Source organism: Gymnodraco acuticeps, unplaced genomic scaffold (genome assembly GCF_902827175.1).
Source record: "Gymnodraco acuticeps unplaced genomic scaffold, fGymAcu1.1, whole genome shotgun sequence".
Classification (NCBI taxonomy): Eukaryota; Metazoa; Chordata; class Actinopteri; order Perciformes; family Bathydraconidae; genus Gymnodraco; species Gymnodraco acuticeps.
This window is the reverse complement of record NW_022991645.1, coordinates 403,820-427,139: the sequence shown is the minus strand read 5'-3', so window position 1 is coordinate 427,139 and position 23,320 is coordinate 403,820. Positions and strand designations below refer to the sequence as shown.

Sequence of the window (23,320 nt, the reverse complement as noted above, 5' to 3'; positions counted from 1 at the left end):
AATTCACACTGTATTATGGTTAATATATAAATGTGCCTCCAAACCTTTTCCTCGGATGTTATTCTGATTACGGATACTGGATAGTATGAAAATGTAAACATTTCGGTGTTTTTATTGTGTGCCCTGTGTTTGCAGAACACTATAAGTTCTCCACCAATGTAAACAAATAATTAGGTCCATCAGCCATAAAATAGCTTCATTTTAATCCATATTTTCATAAAGAAGTACGCTTACCATTCAATCATAAGTGCCACACACTTCTAACAACCACCCATACACCAATCAATGTCACCAATTATGTCTAAAGTGTTATTGTTATCTGCAAACAAACACATCTCTGTTATTTAAAAAGCGCAAAGGTAATTTGCATTAGCAGACAATATTAACAACAACAAAGAGCAACATGACACTCTCCTTACCTTGCCAGAGCAATGTACCCTAAAGCCCCGCCCACTAGCTCCTTCCCATGTTTCTCCTCCAGCTTCAGGAAGAGCTGTAACATCACTTCCTGTGTGTTGGTGCTCGGATGTGTTGCTGCGAGCGGGGTGAAGGACAGCCAGCGTTTAGCTGCAGACAGAATCAGTTTGAGGTGCAGAGGACAGCCGGGTAGTCTCAAAGCTGCGCAGCACGGCCTCACGCTGCTCAGGAGTCAACGTTCGCTGAGATTCGTGCAGGTATGACTCCATCATTTGTCTACCTTCATCACGAGACAAACCTTCCACTTCAAAGTAACTCCTCTGACTATTCAACTTTAGCCGCATGTTAGCAAACGCCTCACTGTTGGTATCCATGGAAACCACCAGGTGGACATTGGGTGGGAGGTTTGCGGGCATCCAGCGGAGTTTGTGAGCATGGTGTACGTCTGAGAGATGATCCACAGCATCAAGGATAATGAGCAAAGTGTTCCCCTGCTGGGACACCTCAGTGAGGACGTTCCTGAAGAACTGGAGCAGCTCCTGGTGGTTGTTGGCTGTCAGAGGTGAGGGCGGAGCCAAACCCCCGGCCAAACAGATTTGGAGGCAGATGCTACGTAGGACGTTGTCAATGTTTGGTCTTTGAGGATGATGTGCTGAGAGCAGCCTGATCACCACCGCTGCCTCGGCATCAAGAACGCTGCGTGTCTCCTGCGCTACTTTGCACAGCAAAGCTGTCTTCCCCATCCCAGCAGCCCCATGGACCACCAGGGGGCCATGGGGCACATTGGTGGACTCCCACATGGCACAACAGAGTTTACCCAGAAGGCTTTCCCTGCCGTAGAGACTCCTGCATAGCTCATTACTCATGGAGACATGCCATCCAACCTGTTCAACCCAAAAGTCTGAGATGATCTCCTTTTCTTCATCAATGCTTCCCCAAATATTCCTGCTCCTCCCCTCTACCTTTAAATCAACCACCTCTCCTATCCTGGCCTTCATCTGCAACACAAACTGCTCGCAGATGATGTCCAGGTACCGAGCATGCTCTTTACGTTTGGGGTCAATGCTTCCTTTGCTGAGCTCTACACAGTTCAAGTTAAGAATCTTCTGCCGCGTGGCGTAGAGGTGGGATTTGAGGCCGGTAAGGAGTCCCTGAGCTTCTGCATCCAGCAGGCCGTCTGCAGACAGGTCCATGTATTTAGCGAGACGTTTAGGAACGTCCTTCATCTTCTGGCAGGGAATCTCTCGCACAAAGAGTAGAGCCGATGGTTCGCTGCTATCCTTCCACAAACCCTGCTCAAATTCTTGCTCTGTGACTGTGGAAAAGAAGAGAGAGACGCTCAGCTCTAACAAATTATATTCAGTCAATAAGTGAGAAAATGTGTGAGGCGTCTGACCTGATGTGAAGAAGTGTTGTTTCTGCTTGGCTGTGATGTCGCCGGCTGCCTCTGCGGCGGCGGCAGCAGAGCGGAGAAGCTTCAACAGTTTAGTCTCTGTGAAGCGCCAGGAGAGGAGGCTGTCATCCCGCTGCGCTTCACTCCCAGGCTGGAGGTCACCAAAGTGGGGGAAGTGATCAGTGATTGGCTGAAGAACGTAGGTGGGTGGGACCGCATTGTTGTCTTTTAAGTACCACTGATTTAGCTGCTTGACATCTTCAGGATTTTTGGAGAGTTTGGACAAAAGAACTTCAAAATGCTTCTCTGGGACAAGACGAGGAAGAGCTCGGTAGCCATACCGGTTCCCCAGCAGTGCCTTTTGAGCCCAAACATAAAAATAGAGCAGAAGAATGAGCTGAAAGATCGTCCTGGATTAAAAGACTAAATTAAAAGACAGGCAGATATTGAAGGAATTCATTTTTTATAAGAGCGAGCAGGCAGGCAGGTAGGAAGGCGTGGGGAATTTACAGTTGGAGTGACAAGCAGGCAGGCAGGATAATAAAGTATTCTGTTTCTTTTTCAAACTTTCCGGTAACAAGTATACCTATTATCAATACCCTAAGGCTAACACACAACTCTTAAGAGACAAAAATCCACAAAACGATGTGTATCGTGACGTCTACAAAGCTGCGTAAAAAGGGCAAAAAACAAGAGACAACATATACAGTACTCAAAACAACTTTGCTCCCATGGAGGAGAGATATATCCAACCAATACTTAAAACATCAATAAAGCACTAAATATAAAACTATCTTCATGTTTATCTGTATTTAAATTGTAGAGTTAGAGAAGAGTAGATATTGAAAAGTCAAAATATGCCACATTTTAAGTTCCAGATATTAATTTCACTAGTAACAGATTGAGTCTGTAGCAATTGTCCAACACAAAACTAGCAATCCCAAAAAATCTCAGCTTCAGCTCATAAATTGCTGTGAGGATGTGACTAAGACATATTTGTATAACGCACATGGTAAAAGGCACAGTCAGGACATCGCATTCAAAAACAGTGGAGAGTGCACGCACTGCAATTACTCAACCCAGTCTCATGGCATTTCGTGTTCACCAACACGATTTTTAATCTATTGATTCGTGTTCACCAACACGATTTTCCCCTTTTTTTCCTGTTGCACAGCACGATTTTAAAAGCAATGTATTTCTACTGGTAATGACGCTCATGGAAGCACGGCATTCGTTTGTGTCGGCTGCCCTTAAAGGCAATGTGAGCATCCATTCCCATTGGATAACGGAGAATTGTACACCCGGAAGTAAGTATTCCCCTTACTGTCGATTGATTTTACAGTGATATCTGCACTACTCATTGACTAAAAAACACCAGATTATCCTTGTTAATTACACAACATTGATTGGTTTAAATTGTGTTCAATGCTTTTGTATTTTTCCCCTTCGATTCGGAGAAACAAATCCCCAGCTATCGTTTGGACTACACCATGTGCTCTGTTTGACAAACCCCGTTTTTTTTTCACCATTCATTCCAATGGCTGGCGTCTATGTCACGTGATCTTCAAATTTCTCCCTGCAGAAAAAAAAACATGGCCGAACTTCGTTTTATTCTCGGTGGAAAATGCCTATTTGAAAGTTAGTTTGGCCATTAAAATGCGTTTTGATGCCATTTGATGCGAGAAATATGAGTTGTTATTTCAGATTATGTGTGCAGTGGATGTACATGATCTTTAGTTTGCTAGTTATTACGAAGATTACTTCAGGAAATTGCGTCCATAGAATGTTTTCATTGTTCCCAAGGTGGTTGCTAGGGACGCTGCTATCGATATTATTTCTGTTATGTTGTGTAACAGTTTAATGGTGTTATCTTTATTGCTACCCCCTTCCCCGTCAATGTATAGTGTTGGTCCACAGCGCAAACATATTAGTTTAACAAAATCCGCATCTAAAGATACGTTATTTTCCCCTGTGCAATTCCACTCTCACATCTCACAGCACATCGTCATTAACAAATACCGGAAACAGACCGAAAACATTTTTTTTTTTTAAATTAAAATACTTTATTCCGAGTGTGCTTTTCTCTTTGAAAGTCATCACATAACGGCATTGTAATACACGGTTCGGCTGCATTAAATATTACATATCTGCCGTAGTTCTGTATTTATAGAGCCCTGATGAGAAGACTTCTAGACCAGTGGTTCCCAAACGGTGTGCCGCGGCACACTGGTGTGCCGTGAGTCAAGTCCGGGTGTGCCGTGGGATTTTGTGACAACCATTGCCACTCACGCATGCGCGTGTAAAGTAACAAGTTACTTTATGTAGATAGTAACGAAGTAGTGTAATATATTACTTTTTTTTAAAAAGTAATATGTAATATATTATATTTTTTTAGTAACGACCCCATCTCTGGAGTTGGCGTTCTCTACTCTGATTTACATGAAGAGCAACAGGAGGTCACGGCTCTCTGTTGAACAGGACTTGCGAGTGCCCCTCTCCTCAGTGCCACCAAGGATTAAAAAATTCTGCGCGCCCCGACAGGCACATGTATCTCACTCATTTGTAAGTCGGCAAAATATTTACAATAGCACATGTTTCAATGCTGATTGCTGAAATGTTACATTTATAATGTGTAGTTCAGGACCATGGACCGTGCAGCTTGCACAGTTCTCTGTGCTGAATTTCTGCTGAGTTTCCTTTGCCTCATTTTTAATGTTGTGACCTGTCTGGTTTAAATGAGTGTGTTGCTGCTTTGATGAAGCCTAATTTGATACAGTTTCAAATTAATTTCTGAAATATTTCGTTAATAAATATTTCATGAGTAATATAGTTGTCTTTGTCACATTTTATTTGGCATTAGTAAATAATTATGCACATTTACAGATATTTTACATGATATGATTGATAACACGTGTTATAAGGGCTATTCTGCACAATAGGTGTGCCTTGAGATTTTTACTTGTCCTTTGGTGTGCCTTGGGCACAAAAAGTTTGGGAACCACTGTTGGGAACATGAGGAACTGAAAACGTGACATGGATCATAAATATATCAGCCATTAAACAACATCTTACATTTCTTTTCACACAATACGTCTCCTTGCAGTATCAACACTAATTCGGCTGACTTTTATATTTGATCCAATTGGTAGATAAGCTGTATTTACACCATAAAGGTGCACAGCTGATATAAAGGGACACCTAGTGGTTAAAGCATGTTATTGAATTTCATTATTTTTATTATTAGATATTAATAGGATCCAGTGACGTGCGGTGAGGTTCATGGCTGGTGAGGCACTGACTTTTTCAGAGTCAGATTTACAAATATCATATTTTGACCATAATCGACATATTCGGTTATTTTCAAAAGCTTTTTTAGTCTGATGCTTCGATTCATTTTAAACAGACCGTTCAACAAAAGGATACCCAAAATCTAAATATTGGATTGTTCTTTCTTAGTAAGATCCCATTTTCATTACAATTGGGGTCTTACCTTGACTTGAAGATGAAGTCCATGCTTTCCTTCTGGACAACAATCTCTATTACTTTTTTGTAAAAGTCCTCCTTATCTTCCTCTAGTTTCAAAAGTCTAGTTTGTTGTTCGCGTCTACCGTCTCTGCGTAGAATAACAGTAGCAACAAGAACCTGTGGGCTCACTTGCGCCCCCTTCAGTGCGGCAGAGGTTATGGCTGCCTCCCCTGGTGCTTTTTTTATTGCCGTTGTATGATGAGACCAGCGAGCCTAAATATCATACGTGAAATAAGTTATTTAGAGACTATGGATGGCGAGGATAAATGTAATAAAGGGATCTACAAACATTACATTGGTGAAATACAGTGAGATGGTAACAGGCATGCGCTTAGGGCCCGCTTTCCAGCCAGTTTCTGTGGGGTGACGCATTCTGAGGTGAGGCAGATCTCATCTGTGCCTCACCTCACCACACAGTAACTGGCTTGAGCGCGCTCACAAAATAAGTGCCCGCGTTAAATTAGTGCCCGCGCTCCAGCCAGTACTGTGGGCTTACGTGAGGCAGAGCTCGTCCCTGCCTCACTTATCATCGCTACCCGTAGTTGTAGCGGAGGAGCTCTGCAAATTTGCTGATTTTGACTATAAAAAGCGATTGGAATCATACATAAATCACATTTACAAGTTACAACACAGATCAGTGGAGACATTTTATTATTATTACTATTTAGTTTTTCTTTAGTTGTTTTTCCGTTAAAAGGAGTATGACAGGTGAGGCTCTGCCTCCCCTGCCTCCCCTGACTGCACGTCGCTGATAGGATCCCTATAAAGTATATTCATTACTCGTTATTCTCTACTAATAGTTAATTAAAGACTGTATATAATGACTATTTTGCACATCCCTTTCAAGATTTCAAGATTTTCTAAGGTTTATTGACATATCATGTAGGCCTACACAACTATGGTGTAGTTATGCATTGAATGAAAAACTTGGGTTGCAGGTTCCTCAATAGTGCATTACAAGACATCTATCAATATTTGTGCATACCTCCAGCAATGTTAACTATGTTGAAGCACTTATTTTAACTGATATTATACATAATGTATTATACTCTTATAAGATGTATGTAGATATTTCATCTCCGGCCTTGTCAGGTATTGAACAATCAATAAATAAAGAACACTGAATTGTTAAATATAAAACACAGAATTTGTGTGATTATACTAAATGATTTACAAATAAACACCACTGCATATTTACAACTGTTACACATGCTGATGTAACGCAAATGTTCCAACTTGGGATCAATAAAGTATATCTTATCTTAAGCTGATCGATGACTACTGCCATATTTGCAAAATGTGCCTCTGAACCTTAACAAGTGCATGTTTCAGGCTTATCAATTAATGTAATGTAATGTTATCAATTAACAACAGGGGTCACAAACATAAGACCAGCTGTTAAATAAAGCTCTTCTGACCTTAGCTGGCATGTGTGTATATATATTAATGCTGCCCATTATGGGCACAAGCCATTTTCACCCATTTATTAATTATATGTTTTAAATTTGAGTGTTTCCTATCCCCTAAACCTCCAGGGATGTACACAGTTTAATACCGGCAACTTCTTATTATGGGAAATACGAAAACGTCTTTTAAAACTACAATTCCCAGTAGAGACGTGCCATAGATAGAGAACATGTTGCGAAACACAATAGCCAGCATGTGTAGTTCTGGGGACGGGGTGGGGGAGGGGGGGACGCGGTGGACCCGTTCAAATCCAGTTTTGGACAGTCTGCCGTGGTTCCATCCCATTTCAAGTGCTGTTCGAGGCTCGGCGTAACCCTCGGAGCACACTCTCCAATCACAGAGCTTGAGGACTATCACGGGGTTTGTCAAACAGAGCACATGGTGTAGTCCAAACGATAGCTGGGGATTCTGGGTAGTGTCTTCTGCCATCCTTTACTCCGAAAAAATATTTGTTTCTCCGAATCGAAGGGGAAAAATACAAAAGCATTGCACACAATTTAAACCAATCAATGTTGTGTAATTAACAAGGATAATCTGGTGTTTTTTAGTCGATGAGTAGTGCAGATATCACTGTAAAATCAATCGACAGTAAGGGGAATACTTACTTCCGGGTGTACAATTATCCGTTATCCAATGGGAATGGACGCTCACATTGCCTTTAAGGGCAGCCGACACAAACGAATGCCGTGCTTTCATGAGCGTCATTACCAGTAGAAATACATTGCTTTTCAAATCGTGCTGTGCAACAGGAAAAAAAGGGGAAAATCGTGTTGGTGAACACGAATCAATAGATAAAAAATCGTGTTGGTGAACACGAATCAATAGATTAAAAATCGTGTTGGTGAACACGAAATGCCATGAGACTGGGTTGAATTACTTGACAGTTGAATGATTGCTGGACATTTGGAAAATTATCACTCAAATCATTATTTTGTTCAAGACAGTTTTCCTCATTATTTTCAGTGGCGGCTGGTGGAAAATATTTTAGGTGGGGCTGTGGAAATGGTGACCAAACAATACTAGGGGGGTCCGGGGGGAAAAAATGGAGAAATTACCCCTTAAATTATGACTTCTGGTGATGTTAGAGGGGGGGAAGGACAATTTGAGGCTTAAAAATATGAGAAGACTGATCAATACCTCCATAATCTTCAGTGTGGTTAGCTATGAATCTTCCAAAACTTCCAAACACCTTGTTCTGGACATAGTTTCTACATAAACTGTGCAACAGTACAGTAGGCCCACACAAACTGCAGAACACCGGGGCTTTGGTAACACTCAAAATTACTTAAAATGATTTAATTCCCATTTAACCTGTTAAGGGGCTTTCCCCCCCCCGTTTTTTTCCTCACTAAACTGTGTCTCAGGGCTTCTTAAAATGTAATAAACTATTCATTTGTCCTATTCATTCAAGAAACTCAGTTAACTGATGATATGAACCATGTTTACCGAAACAAAACACAAGTCTCACAAAAAGCGTCTAAATGAGCCCTGAGCGAAAAAATGCTAACGCACTCTATGTATAAATCAATCGATATACTTATCGGATATGCACAAACAAGCTTAGCTAACAAGCTGAGATTCTAGAAATATAAGTATCATCACTGATAGGGGATGAACTCGCGACAGGGGAAGCAAATACAGACATCACACGACGTAGCTTTAGGTAGCAAAACACAGAGATATGCTCACCTTTAGCTGTTATTCTGATCAAAAACGAGAAAAACGTGGCTGGACCATAGGTTAATCCAATGTGTCTGTCACTTTAAAAAATGTATTGATGATCCATAATTCTATTTTTATGTCAAAAACAGAGTGTTCATATTAGCTGCTAATGATAGCTTCCAGAGTGTATGACAGCTTCCTGTTTTGTCTCCTTGGATACAAGTCCAAACAACTCACAGACTGCACCGGGTGCTGACGTAGACCATCTGTGACCATCAGATTTGACGACGCTGATTGGCTGAAATTATGTTTCGGTGGCATAGTTTAAAGATAGCAACAGTTGGCTTCTGCTGCACTTGCTGCACTCTCGTCTGGGCGCTGTGCATAGCGCCCAGACTAGAGAGGGCAATGATACACAGGCAAGGCCAGGCAGGAAACATGTGACTTATCAGTAACTTTAGACATCGTAACACAATTTTAAACGAGATTTTATTGTAGATTATACATTTTACTGATACCAATTATATAATATTTACCTTGTTTATTAAAAATAAAAATAATAAATGTTTTTTTTAAATGTTTTTTTTAAAAATACATTTATTTGTAATGTGGGAAGAGGGGGGCGGCCCCCCTAGTGCCCCTATGGGCCGGCCGCTTTATTTTTATTTTCCTATGTGCCAAAGTAACCTGCTGTCCCTCTCGATCACAGTTCATGAGTTAGACAGAAAAAGTGCTGCCTTAAATAGAGGCTCAATCCTTTAAAACAGGTGTTGCCAACTGGACCACCATGTTCTGCATGGGCATGGGTGATCATCATTTCTTAGAATTGTTTAGGGCTTTAATTGTTTAAAATAGTAGCATATGACTTCTTTAATGTATTGTGTTTATTTATTTTAAGATACTTTTGAATACATTTGTAGTTATTTAGAGTTCCATTAATTAATTGGATAAATAGTTGGTTGGCCAATGGGGAGGAGCTTATCATAAGCCTCTGGCCAGTGGCCACTGATGTTTGGGGGAGTCTGACGTTGGCTGTAGAGCAGAGAGGTATCTGTGAAAAATGTTATGAACGCTGTATATATGTTTATTTTTACCTTTCTATTTTTGGACTGGACGTCCGTGTAATTTCACTTTTTCACCCTTTTTTTGTAAATAAAAGCACTTAAAAATATATGTTTCTGCGACTCAGGCCATCTTATAAATGTTCTTAGTTATTTCTCCCTCACTTTTTGTAACGGAGGACATCGGACAAAAAATAAAACCTATTTCGGAAAAACATTTCCTTATCCATAAAATAATTTATTTCTTTTTTTAAAACTTTTTTGTTTGTTTCGCCAATTGCTGTTTATCTTTGTTTTACCGTACTGTATAGCACAGTAGACATAACATTTCGGATGTTCAGACTCTTGACTGGAACAACATTTGAAGAAGTCACTTTGGGCCTTCTTTTTGCCACAATGGCACATGTTACCAAACAATTGGAACAGCTAGCATATTTATCATTATCATTTAATCAAATAGTATTAGCAGCCCTAAATCAAGGGCATCATATCGCTCCAATGGAAAACAACTAATTAGAAATGTAATTAGAAATGAATATTAAAAAAGAATTGCAATCTACAAACAATATACAAATATTTTGTTCTATTTTGTATTTTTCCAGGAATGGAAAACTGCATGAGAAAATGTAGATTTCATGATTGTGTGAGTTTAGGGAGGTAAGAGACAGTACATGCTGATGCAGATAGAAACTAATCAGTCAAAATATGTCTTAAAGAATTTGTGACTACTTTAAACTCAAGTAAGCCATCTTTGATATTATCAAAACAAGACGGTAAAAATCGGAATGATAATTTGAGTAGGATGAGACACTCACGATGAAAGCTGGACCTGCTGAGACCCTCTTGGAGGTCTGGATCTCCTGCAGGGAGATCTCGCAGGCCTCGTGGTCTCCGGACGGAACGCTTCGAATTCCCCAACGCAGATCCACTACCTGAACAGGAAGTGACCTCGGTGAAAAAGGAGCAGGTATTTACTGAAACTACATATATATCATATTATCAGTTACTGGATTTCTGGAAACGGACCTCAAACACCAGTCCAAGACTGCGACAGAAAGCAAGGACTTCTGGGTAAGCTTTCTCCAGCAGGGCTTTCCTCTCGATGCTCATATCTGATCGGAGAAATGTATTGTTAAGTCCGGTGATTTTGAAAGAATATCCGATCCGATATGAGTCATTGAAAAATAATTAATCATGACATGGTTTTCTAAGGAACAAACAAAGAGTCTGTAGCCTGTGACATCTCTGAGGCAACATGAATAATACATCCAGAATTGTATTTTGACATGTTTTGCCTTTAACAAAGGATTTATATATTGCACTAAAAGTTGATTGTAATGTAGGGAGCATAAACATGAGTTAATGAACTCTGACCTGTGAATGTGGAGCTGATGAACACTCGGACCATGTTGGAGCTGCTTCTGTTCCTCTGAGCTCCGTCTGAGCGTCCTCTCAGGACGTCCTGCAGGCTGACGAGTCCTGCTGCTCCTGGACTTTCTGCCATCGTCTGTCTTCTTCTCCACACTGCTCTGGGTGCCTTACCTCCCTTATAGCTGAATTGTAGTCTGTTTGTTTCCCTCAGAGTTCCTCCATGACAACCACTTCTCCCTCCTGACAGCTGCTTGGAGTCTACAGTTCCTATTGGCTGCTATACAGTGGAGGAAATAAGATCCCTTGACGATTTTGTAAGTTTACCCACTTACAAAGAAATTAACATTCTACCATTTTAATGGTAAGTTTATTTGACTAATAAGACACAGAATATCACAAAGAAAATCCAGAGATTTACATTATATAAAAGATTAAAAGAATAAGTGGGAAATAAGTATTTGATCCCCTTGCAACCAACAAGAATCCTGGCTCCCACTGACCGGTTACATAAGTCAATCAATCAGATTCCAACCTCTCCACCATGGGCAAGACTAAAGAGCTGTCTAAGGACCCCAGGGACCAGACTGTAGACCTGCACCAGGCTGGGACTGGCTACAAGACCATCAGAAAGCAGCTTGGTGAGAAGGAGACCACTGTTGGTGCCATTATTCAGAAATGGAAGAAACACAAAATGAGCATCAGTCGCCCTCGGGCTGGGGCTCCACACAAGATCTGGCCCTGTGGGGTTTTGATGATCATGAGAAAGGTGAGGGATCAGAACTACACGGAGGAACTTGTTAATGATCTCAAGGCAGCTGTGACCACAGACCCAAGAAAACTATTGGGAACACACTACACCATCATGGATCAAATCCTGCAGTGCCTGAAGGCGCCCTGCTCAAGAAGAACATGAAAGGCCGTCTGAAGTTTGACAATGAACATCTGAATATTCAGAGAAGGCTTGGTAGAAGGTGATGAGGTCAGATGAGACCAACATCGAGATCTTTGGCATCAACTGGACACGCCGTGTTTGGAGGAAGAGAGATGCTGAGTATAACCCCAGAACACCATCCCCCCGTCAGCATGGAGGTGGAAACGTTATGCTTTGGGGTGTTTCTCTGCTTGCCTGCATCGAGGAGAGGGGCCATGTACCCTAAAATCTTGGCAGGTAGTCTCCTTCCCTCAGCCAGGACACTGAAAATGGGTCATGGATGGGTCTTCAATCTGTGTACGGTTCATTTGTTTTTCTTTATTTATTAAAAAATTAAACGGAAGAGTGTCTGCGAGGCGTTTTTGCTTTTTACCTTACTAAATGGTCTAATGGTCATTGGAGCGAGGGGCGGGGCGAAACTCACGGAAGTGATTTCAAAACAAAAGCACTCGTTTGATTGGAACGGTGATAATATTATAAACAAGGTGAATTTAGCGATCACAACGAAAACAGCCAAGACACATACTGAGCCCAGAAAATGAATGTTATTAAGGGCTGTAAATATAATAAGCCTATGTCTAAAATTGACAACATTGTTAGGAGATTTAAAAGTCCCATGTCATGCTTTTCCGGTTTACCCATCCCCTTGTGTGTTATGTAGCTCTGTAGCTTCCCTATTCCCTATCTTTATTCAAGAGCGTGGTATTTAAATTTGAGAGCATACTTTATCGATTTATTTCCCTCAAACCCTGTCCTCGCACTCAAATAGTGCCTGCTTACGCTTAGATTGGCTATGCTTCTGCTCAAACTGTTGCTGCTTACAGATTGCCTGTGTTCCAGCTTAAAACCTTCTCCTCGCACTCAGGCTGTTTCTGTGCGCTCGTGAAATGTCTGCTCTCAGATTTCTTCTGTACACGCTCGAAACTTTTGTGCAACAACCCTGTCAAAATCCCTCAACCAATAGGAGGCCTGGTGTCCTTGCGTGTGCGTTCACTTTACTTATTAGAGCGTCCCGTAAGGGCGGTTATTCTTTGGTTTATAAACTACCGCCCTCCACGGCTAACGGCTTTATAACATAACATGTACTTCACTTAATGTAACACTTTTTGGGGGGGGAAGCACAGTTAGTATACCAGCACCTTACATAATAGCTACGTTCAGTGGTGGACTGGGACTAAAAAATCATAGTGCGAGGTGGTTGCTATGCAACAACAATAACAGCTAGCGAACATATTAGACAGACAGCATTGTCGTCGTTTAGGTGCTTTTTTTTCTGGAGATAGGCACTTCTCAATCTACTCCTCCATAGTAAGGCCACCCCGGAGGTCGAAGTTAACCTTAAATGTTTCCATCTTGAGCTTTGTTAGTTAGTTAGTTTCGTAACGGACGTAATGTAACAGTTGTAGCTTTTCTCAGACGCGGAGATTTGTGAAAAGTAACTACAATTATACCCGGGATATACGCTCATTATATCACCATCATCAGATTGCTTGATTTGACTTGTCCGTTTTATAAATATATACTAACTGTGCTTACCCCCCCCCCCCCCCCCAAAAAAAAAACAATTAAACAAGTGAAGTACATAAAGCAGTGGAGGGCGGTAGTTTATAAACCATAAGTAAAGCGAACGCACCATAAGTAAAGCGAACGCACCCGCAAGGAAACCAGGCCTCCTACTGGTTGAGGGATTTTGACAGGGTTGTTGCACAAAAGATCCAAGCGAACACAGCAGAAATATGATGTTGGTTTAAATGTGTTGTGCATCGTTTTACATAACTAAACTAGGTTTGTGTTAATCCACCGGAGATAATGATCATTCTCATCTACTGATACCTGACATTGAGGCCATATGTTGCTGAATTTGTGGTGTGTGTATGTGTGTGTGTATTTTTGCGTTTGTTTGTATTGTGTTTGTTTCCCGGGGAAAACACGTTAGAAGCTTCAAAGTTGTATTTATCATCTGAATTTGCCGAAACAAGTTTAATATTCTGAAAGCCAAGACTTTGTTTATCTGATTTTTTTTAAATTATTGGCTCATGATAGGCCCCCGATCTCCGTAGGCCCCTGGGCTTCAGCCCAGGTCAGCCCGTGCATTAAGGCGGCCCTGGCTGCAGCATTTAATCAATGTAATGAAATTCATGAGGCTATGCTGAAATCATGGCCAACGGGAACCACTGAAACATTAACCTAGATACAACACAAACTTATGGCTTGGACTTAAATGTTAACTAGCTAACTTGAAGCATCTGTCTGACTGCTAACACGAACCAAACCATTGTGATGCTCAACCTAATTGTTAGCTAAGTTCAACAACAATTTAAAAAAAAATTGTAATCAAATATTTGGGAAATCCCCCGCAGTTAGCATTGTGATTACACTGTATAACTAGCCTACAATAGCTTTTTTTGTAGTTTTACATATTTGTGGTTTGTGAAGAGTGTAGTTCCTGTTGGATCTTATTTACCTGTAGCTTGCTAGCTTGTAACTTGGTCTTCAGAGGTTTAACTTGGCATTAGCATTCACATCCTGTTAGCTTTGTAAGCTCGACTTAGCTTGACTTAAGTATAGTTAAACGCAGCTGAAGACAGGATGGATTGGTAATTAGCCATAGTTTGCTATCAAAACGCACTCTGAGGTGAGTCTGTACTATTTATACTGTCTCTTTTATCAGTTCTCCAATGCTTGCAGTTGTTATGCTAAGCTAGGATAAACACACACATCCTGGGGCTCTGTGAGACACACTGATAGTTATTTTAAACACAGATAGACATTTAAATGTTGCTGTAAAGAAATACTTTTATTTTTCTCTCTGGTTTTGATGTGTGTTTGACCAGCTGGACTTACTTACTACAACATTGTTTCAGATCAGCTTACTTTGAACTCACACTTTGAAGTGTTTACAGAGCGGGGGCAGGTGGGAGTTGGGGGTCCCCAGGGGCCACGCCCACAGCTGCTGCTCGATGCTCATTACACTGAGCATGATGATGACATTCAGGATAACAATGCAGCTGCACCTGATCATATATGTGATGGGCTAGTACTTTATCTGTTATCATCCCATTCTAGTGCATATCATTAATTGTCACATTGATTCAAAAATAGAAAATGTCTATTTTTTAGTAACCACAAATATCAGTTATTTGTTTTTAAGATGTGTTTGTCTGGTTTCAATGTTATAACAATGATGCCTTGTAACTAGGAAAATACATTACTGTAAATCATTTGTGTTACCTTTTTCAAAATGTTATTCAGTTATTTTTATTTGTCAAGTTTTGTGGTGCATTAGAAACAAGAGATCCGTCAGTTCATTTACATCCAGCTGACATTGTGTGTTTTCTACTGCCAGTCACAGATCAGGTCTAAGGTAGGGGACCAGATTAAAATAAATTCCCTAACCAGAATATTCACAATATTATAAAAAACAGTGATAATTAAGCAGAAGCAATTCTGCTATTCAAATATGTATTTATTTTCAGATTTTTCCCTACTGAAATATTCATGCACAAAACATTTTAAACGAGGGAGATATAATATAATAATAGCAGTTTGATTCTCAACGTATGCAGTGGGAAGAGTTGTTTTTGATTATGTTAAATCTGCTCTCTGTCATGTTTGTTCAGCAAATTTACCTTCAGGCTGTTTTTTTAAAAAGCAGTGATGTTGACCTGAAGCTCTCCGAGGACGTTACATCAGCTGGGAGACACTCCCTCTGTAGCCGACTGACAACTCCCTCTCTCCCAACTCTCATACTGGGATCAGGAACTCCTATTTTGGGCTGTAAGGGTAGAGCAACCAACAAAGTGTGTGGAAAGAGCAGAGCATTCAAATGAGCTCAACTGATTCATCAGTTAGTATATTCTAATAAAATATAATTTGCAGAATGACTACCTTTACTTTTGATACCTTTGTTTGTTTTTTACTAAAGGAAGATTTTAGGAAGGGATTGTACTTGTAATGGAGTACTTGCACATGGTAGTATTTATGCTTTAACTTAAAAAATATTTATTTTACAATTGCAGAAAAAATATAAATGTGTGAATGAATTGGATAAACTGCACACACGGAAACAGCGCAAAATGATCTGCTAATCTTTCAGATAACAAATTCTGAACATGTAGTGTAATGTTAGTGGAGCTGCCCATATCAGTTACCATTCGACGGAGCTTATGATGTATCACCAATCCCTACAACACTCGTTTCACTAACCTGCTCACTAATTACCACGTGTGTCTTACCATATGACCCCTAAGGGGTCTGTCTCTGTTCACCCAAAAAAACATTTAAATATTGATTTCTCACTCAAAATTCTTGAATTGCCCCCTCAGTGAAGTTTTGTTGATTTGATGTAAATAGCTTTGACTCGACTAAACGATATCAGCTCACACGCTCACAAACTCTCACACTACTTGTGCAGTATAATCGAAGTGTCATTCATTCAGTATATGCTCGCTACTTCCCAAACATGCATTTTTACTTAAACTACCATTAAAGACAAGTCAGCATAAACAGTCTTAGCTTGCAGAGTGCCGTTAGTAAATGTGTTTGTGTAGTAGTGAGCAAACAACTGGATATACGAGACCTCTGCACAAGTTTCGTTTTCTTTTTTAAGTCTGCTGTTAAATGCAGTCCCTGTTTCATCAAAAAATGTCCCCCTTTTTCCAGGATTCTTCGTTCACCGTGGATTCAAGAGGTCTCCTTTAGGAATTTTGCATACAAAAGGGTGAGTTGTTGAAAAAAAAAAAAAGTATTCCTTTAACTTCAGCAAGAGGAACCAAACAGAAATTGAGAATTGTTGTATCAACTTTCTGCTAGGACAATAACTAAATAAAAAGCATGCAGACCCTCAGATGACAGAAGGGTTTGTGTACTGGCCCTTACCACTCATCTGTAAAGCAAGACACAGAAGATATCCTCAAATCCTTTTATTGATGCAAATTTGTGTACATGTCGTGAAACATTTTGTCACTATTTTTCTTTTAGAAAACATCAGTCCGTTGTTCTCTGTGAACTGTGTGTGGAGCGGTCTGCTGTGATTGGTCAGCAGGGACACGGCGTGCTGGCGTCCAGCTCCACGGTCAGTCCTTTACTCAGCAGGAACGCTTCCTGTTTCGGTTCCCGCCCGAGGAACTTCCTCAACATCTCGGAGGCATCCTCTGAGCCGCCAGGCCGCAGGATGTACTTCCTGTAGTCCATACCAACCTGGAGGGCCAATCAGGAGACAGCAATTAAAGACAACAGTGTTTGTGCTAAGCTAGGCTTATATTTACACTCTTCTACTAGTGAAACTTCTGCACACTAATTTATCTCAGGATAAATAGCCTTTTCACTTTTAACATCTCAAAAAACATATATTCTCGATTGCAAGCTTTTAAAAAGGTTTACTTTTGGGATAATAATGTATCTCCATTTTATGTAACAAAGATTTTCACCAACATACAGATTTGTTTTAATCTGGAAGAAAGAATACAATATTTTGAATTTGGCAAATAACCAAAGCCGTCACATTATTGTGCAGTATAGTGTAGTACAACTAAGAAATCCCTCTGAGGTTTAGGGTAGTATGAATATAAAGGCAGTAGAGAATTCTAAATATACTCAAGTAAAGTATGAGTACCTCAAAATATACTTAAGTCCAGTACTAAAGTAAATGTACCCAGCTTTACTTGCTTGTTTTGGTTCAGTTTCATTTAATCAGTAGTGAGCAAATATTTTCCTTCATATCATATCACCCGGATTAAAATGAGTTATTTGATTTTTCTCAGATCTGACCTTCGGGTTCATGATTCCCTCTAGTTTGAAGCGAGCGAAGAACATGTCCATGGAGAACACTTCGCTCCACAGGTAACCGTAGTACTGAGCATCGTAGCCGCCGGCCAGGTGCCCGAAGGTCGCCGGCATGTTGGTTCCTGCGGAGAGAAGTCAACGGGGAGAGAGAGAAGAGAGGATGGAAACCAGGCGGCAGTGAACTCAGTGTTTCCTCTAGTTTGTACTATTGCTAGGTTTTTTTCAGAAATTATTTGACGTGCATCTTGCCACGACTTTTGTTACTACAACTGGAACAAAATGAGAGATAATTCAACAACATTCAGAAAGCAAAACTTGACATGATTAAAGGGGCCCTGGTCTACAAAGGCTGAAATCCCTGTGTTCCCTCCAGAGGGAGTTTCTCTCCCACACACTCCCCCCCCCCCCCCCCTGCCTGAAACGCCTCCATTGGACACACTGGTTTACTTCTGCTTTTATGCTCTCCAACACATTGTACATTTCAGACAGATCTCTAAACGGTTGACCAATCACAACAGAGCTGGCCAGCTAACCAATCAGAGCAGACTGGGCTCTGGTTTCAGACAGAGGGTGAAAAGAGGTGCTGCAGCACAGGCAGTATGAGACAAAGAAAGAGCTTTTTGAACATGAAAGCATGGAGCCATGTCCCAGTAGAGACGCTAATATACACTTGATAATTAGCATAATGGGGCTTGTTTAAGGTACAACGTTATTATGACACTTGTATTTGGGAGCTAGTGGCCTGCCTTTTGTGTTCTTTAACATGTGTGGAATAATCATCTGCAGCATTTAAAAAGTGACCTGGTGAAGCAGGGATTCCCAGGATGTCCTGAGAGAGGCGTGCGTATTCCTCTGCAGCATCCAGTCCGTTCCTGGTGTGCAGAGCCTGATCCACTTTAGCCAGGACGATCTGCCTCAGGTTGAACAGCCCTGCACGAGGGGCACAGTCACATTAAGGGTTTGGAATTCAACATTACCCACAGTTAAAGTGGAATACTTGCTTGGTACAAAAGTACTATTTCATGTGTGGTACCCACCGGTGTTGGCAAGGCGGGACTTGATGAGTTTGTCCAGCAGCTCCTCTGGGATGGCGCTGTTGGTCTTGTAGTGCTTGGACATCCTCTGCAGAGGCTCCCTCTCCCACACCCAGTTCTCCAACATCTGAGATGGAGCCTCCACGAAGTCCCGCTCCACGTGAGTCCCGCTGAACATGGCGTAGTCCGCCTGCAAACAAACACATGGACACTCAGAAACCTGATGAGGCGCACTCACTGCCGGCTCACAGCCTGTTTAGGAGACACATTCTCTTAGGGTACGAAAAAAGTAACGACAGCATATTACAATCGGCACCAATGGAGTATCATTAGAAATGTACACAGCTAACAATCATTTAAGCTTTACGAATATCAGCGAGCTCTGCCGTTAGTGGCTGTCCAATGTTAATGCTCTGTGTTGCCAGATCTCACAACAGTTTGTTAATTTTCTCTTAACATGTCTTACAGTGTCAGAATGTTCAGAAGACATGAGGCTTGTAAAAATGGACCCTATATTCACTTTCATAACTCAGTCCATCATAAACTGTGACTAGAACTATCCCATCATCATAGTCATTGGATTCAGACCGGCTGATAGTCTCCTAAAGAACCGCGGCAGATGAAACCCATACAACACAGATACAGAAAATTGAATTGTAGAACTAAAATGTAACAGCATTCCAACTATCTGTTATTCTACGCACGAAAAGTTTATTATTATTATTCCGCCGGTATTTTGGCCCTCTTCTCCTCCCGCATTGAACATCGCAGAAACTCCGTTCAAACATCAAAACGTTCAGCTCGGTCGGGAATCGATGGCTATTACTTTGCTCATTCATAACTTTCATAATTCCAGAGATACATCCCATAATACATCACATTTTTAACAATGGAGGAAATCTTCAACTTCAACAAATCTTCATGCGACTTCAACTGCTAACTGTTCATTCATACTTTCACTCAGAAACCTCATTCCAACTTTAAAATGTTACACATCTTTCTGACATTATTCGTGTGAAACAACTTTTAAATCTGATTCTTACTTTTAGAGATATTAACATTTGTTCAGACCTTGGTAAAGAGGTTTTCTTCAGATTTTAACATTAACTCGAGTGCGAGATGTCACAGCTAGAGTGTAGGAAATCTTGAAATTTGCCTTCATATATTTTTTTTAAACTGCCATAATTCCCAAACCCTACATTCCTGAGACATAATTTATCATGACAAACGTAGGAAAACATCTCGTAGCTTGAAAAATGACAAATAATTAAGCAAAATAATTCAACAAAATGCCTCTTGAGGGCATGAAGTGATAAAAACGTTCAACATGCCTCCATTAAAGCCCATTGTAATTTCAGGCTGATATTTCCTCACGGCAGCAGCCGCACACCTTTAGTTAAACTGCCAAAAAGGCCACATTATTAACCCGAAAGTACACAGATATCTGTTACGGTTCTTCCACAAAACGTTCACATGTAAGAGGTTTATCTCTCATTCAGAACAATGGAAACCTGTGATCTCTGCACACCTCGTTAGCTCACATATAAACACCTGTGTCATGGAACACGATGATGTCATCACTCAATAGTTACGGCTGTAACTACGGTTCTATGAGTCCCGGATGATCGCCAGAGGCGGTGCTTTAAGCACTGGATATGTCCATCGCGCGCATGCGCAGCTCGAGTACCAATAACAACAAAGTCACCTGTGACCCACGTGACACCGGCTATATTAGCCGGTGTCGTCAGAGGATCTGTTCCCAGAATCTTCTCGCGAGCACACAAGAATTCTGAGTGACAGGGAACTCTGGCGGTCATCCGGGACTCATAGAACCGTAGTTACAGCCATAACTATCGTTCTATTTCGTCCCTACTGACCGCCAGAGGCGGTGCTTTAAGCACTGGATGACATATACCAACAATGTCATGAAGAATCCAAGCCCTTGCTCACCACTGGAAGCAGCGGAGCTCGGCAAAAGGACCACGCCCAAAGAATGGGGAGTGGCGACATTGACCTGATGACAACTGGAGAATGTGCCAGAAGACGCCCACGACGCCGCGGCGTAGCTGGTCTCCAGGGGCACCACCCTCAGGGCAGCCCAATATGTTGAGATGCTCCTTGTAGAGTGGCATCTCAGCCTGATGGCAAGGGGCGGCCACTGGCCCCGTAAGCCTGTGAGATGGTATCGATAACCCAGTGGGGCAGCCACTGGTTAGAGGGCATAACCTCCTTTAGTGCCGCCAGGGCAAAATCAAGAGTTGCTCTTACTGCCGTATATAGGCAGTAGCCTTGATATATGCCCTTTGGGCACCCCCAGGGCACAGCAACTTCGACGTGCCGTACTCCTGAATGTCAAAGCGTGCCAGCTGGGCAGGCTGATTGAAGTGGGTTTGTGGAAGGACCCCGGGCAGGAATGCCACATTTGCCCAAAGGGCAACGCCTGAGAGTCCCACCTCGGGCATGTATTGTTTATGGAGAGGACATGCAACTCCCCGACTCGCTTCCCTGAGGCTATGGTAAGCAGAAATGCTGCCTTCGTGGGCAGCCACCTAAGCCCCACCTGGGCCAGGGGCTCGAAGGGAGGAGATGATAGGGCAGCAGGGGCAGGTCCCAAGCCGGAGCCCTCGGGGTGCTAGGGGGACGCTGCCGTAAAGCCCCTCTCAGGAAGAGAGACACCGACCTGTGGCACCCCGCCGTGACGCCGGCGACCCGAACATGTCGGGCAGAAATTGCAGCCACATAAATTCAGAGTGGAGTGAGAACGTCCACTATCTAAAAGGGACTGTTGTCTAAGCAACAACGTACATGCTGTCCCCAAGGAACACGCACATTCTTGCCCCCCAGTTGGGGTAGAAAGTGCGTGAGTGCAAGCTGCACAGCCCGAAGCTCTAGCACATTGACCTGGCGCGCACTCTCCTGGGCAGACCGCTGACCCTGAACAGTCCTGCCCTGCCACACTGCACCCCAACCTGAGAGACATGCGGTAATCTATGGTAGGGCTAACCCATACAGTGGTGGGGCTCAAGTCAGTATTACATACACGCTATATCGCACCCCTTGACAGTGAAACGCACACGTGAGGCTTTTATTAGTCTCCTTTTATCAGCTAAATTACATCGAGAGCAACAGGTGTGAGTTAAACAATACAATAGCCTATTCTGCTAATTCCACGTTGTTACAACATGCTACGCAGCGGCAGAAACAAGAAAAGTTGGCATATAGAATTGACACGGAGAGAGAGAGAGAGAGAGGGAGAGTGAGGGAGAGAGACAGAGACACAGGTAAACAGAGAGAGACAGCCTGTATCTCTATTGTCATACAAAACACTTTTTCAAATGACCCATTATTACAAAATATATTCAAAACTCACTATTCACTCTTCAGGTGGGTCGTGTGACTCTGGCACCTGTTCGACTTGTACCTCAATGCGAGGGCGTTTAAGAACAAATCTATCCATCCGAAATATACAATGAATCCTAGAAGTTCTGCTGTCTGTCTGCAATTTATTAAGCGCGAGTTTGGGGACTTTTCACTGTGAACGTGACGAATCAGTAATGCGTGACGCAGCAGACCCAACGTTTCGTTGCTCTGATTGGCTGTAGGTCTGTTCAAATTGCATTCGGAGGCATTTTGATCTGACCGCGGCCGCGCTGATATTATAACGCGAGAGAATGACCACACCTTTAGTGTATAAAACTCCCCCACTACTTAGACTATTCCTTACACCCCTCTAGCATAAGCCCGAATGGTCTCAACCATATTGCGTCAGTAACATGCACTTGTTGTTACAGCAGGATCAGTTTGTGTGTTGTGGACACGACCGGTAGATTTTCACAATCCGTGTTCTCAACATGCTTACTTTAACATGCTTTTTCATGGTGGGGCTAAGGTAGGGCTAAGCCATTTCTTGGTATGGCTGTAGCCTACCCCAGCCATACCCTGGCGCTGCCACTGCATGCACCTATGGTGATGGTCTCCTGGCGGGATGGGATGGCGCCCATGGGCACGCCCACCAGGAGATAGGCGCTGCCCTTCCAGCGTGACAGAGAGTGGAGGCAATGCAGCGACACCCTGACTTCCCTGTGCCTCTTGGCGTCCAAGTGAAGGCTGTTCAGCCACATCTGCATGGGGCGCAATGACAGCGGGCCTAAGAGCCCAGCGGCCGAGGCAGCTGCCAGTCTGCCCAAGGGCCGGAGGAACTGAATATAAGGCACCATCTTGCACGGCCCACGTGGAAGTAGGTATCGCTCAAGTCCACGGTTGAGAACCAATCCACCTGTGCATATGCAGTGGTCAGCATATAGAATGGCAGCACCTTCAGGAATCTGTTGATTCTTCTGAGGTCCAAGATCGAAATCCGCCGACTTTCTTGCTCACGAGAAAGTACGCCGAGTAGAACCCCCTGGGCTAAGCAGAGGGTCTTACTGGCTTGATTGCGTCCTTGGACAGAAGGACGAACAACTCTTGGGCCAGAGCTAGGGCCCCTGCCAGATCGCTGACGACTGTCAATTAGACCCAGCCGAAGGCTAGGGGCCAGAGCTGCGGTCCGTACCCCTGGGTTAAGGTGAAAACCACCCAAGGGCCGGAAGTACAGACCGCCCAGTAACTGAGCTGCTGCTGGGAAAGCAGCCGACGACTGCCCCCGGGATTTCAGGGCCCAGCCCCCCGGCCCCTG

At 42.5% G+C, this 23,320-nt stretch overlaps 2 protein-coding genes across 2 annotated transcripts in view; both read right to left on the bottom strand.

Moving 5' to 3' along the window:
• LOC117534330 (NACHT domain- and WD repeat-containing protein 1-like) overlaps window positions 1–11,029 on the bottom strand; it is a 29,706-nt gene extending 18,677 nt beyond the window's left edge. The window contains 6 exon segments of the mRNA XM_034198523.1: window positions 420–604; window positions 606–1,732; window positions 1,814–2,168; window positions 10,341–10,457; window positions 10,552–10,637; window positions 10,900–11,029. Of these exon segments, the coding sequence (XP_034054414.1) occupies window positions 420–604; window positions 606–1,732; window positions 1,814–2,168; window positions 10,341–10,457; window positions 10,552–10,637; window positions 10,900–11,029 (2,000 nt within the window).
• A 5,705-nt stretch (window positions 11,030–16,734) lies between these two features.
• thop1 (thimet oligopeptidase 1) overlaps window positions 16,735–23,320 on the bottom strand; it is a 29,119-nt gene continuing 22,533 nt past the window's right edge. Inside the window, exons 11-14 of the mRNA XM_034198521.1 lie at window positions 18,649–18,835; window positions 18,413–18,541; window positions 17,597–17,733; window positions 16,735–17,026 (exon numbers count right to left, since the gene is read on the bottom strand). Of these exons, the coding sequence (XP_034054412.1) occupies window positions 16,865–17,026; window positions 17,597–17,733; window positions 18,413–18,541; window positions 18,649–18,835 (615 nt within the window). The 3' untranslated portion in view covers window positions 16,735–16,864. The remainder of the gene's footprint in view (window positions 17,027–17,596; window positions 17,734–18,412; window positions 18,542–18,648; window positions 18,836–23,320) is intronic.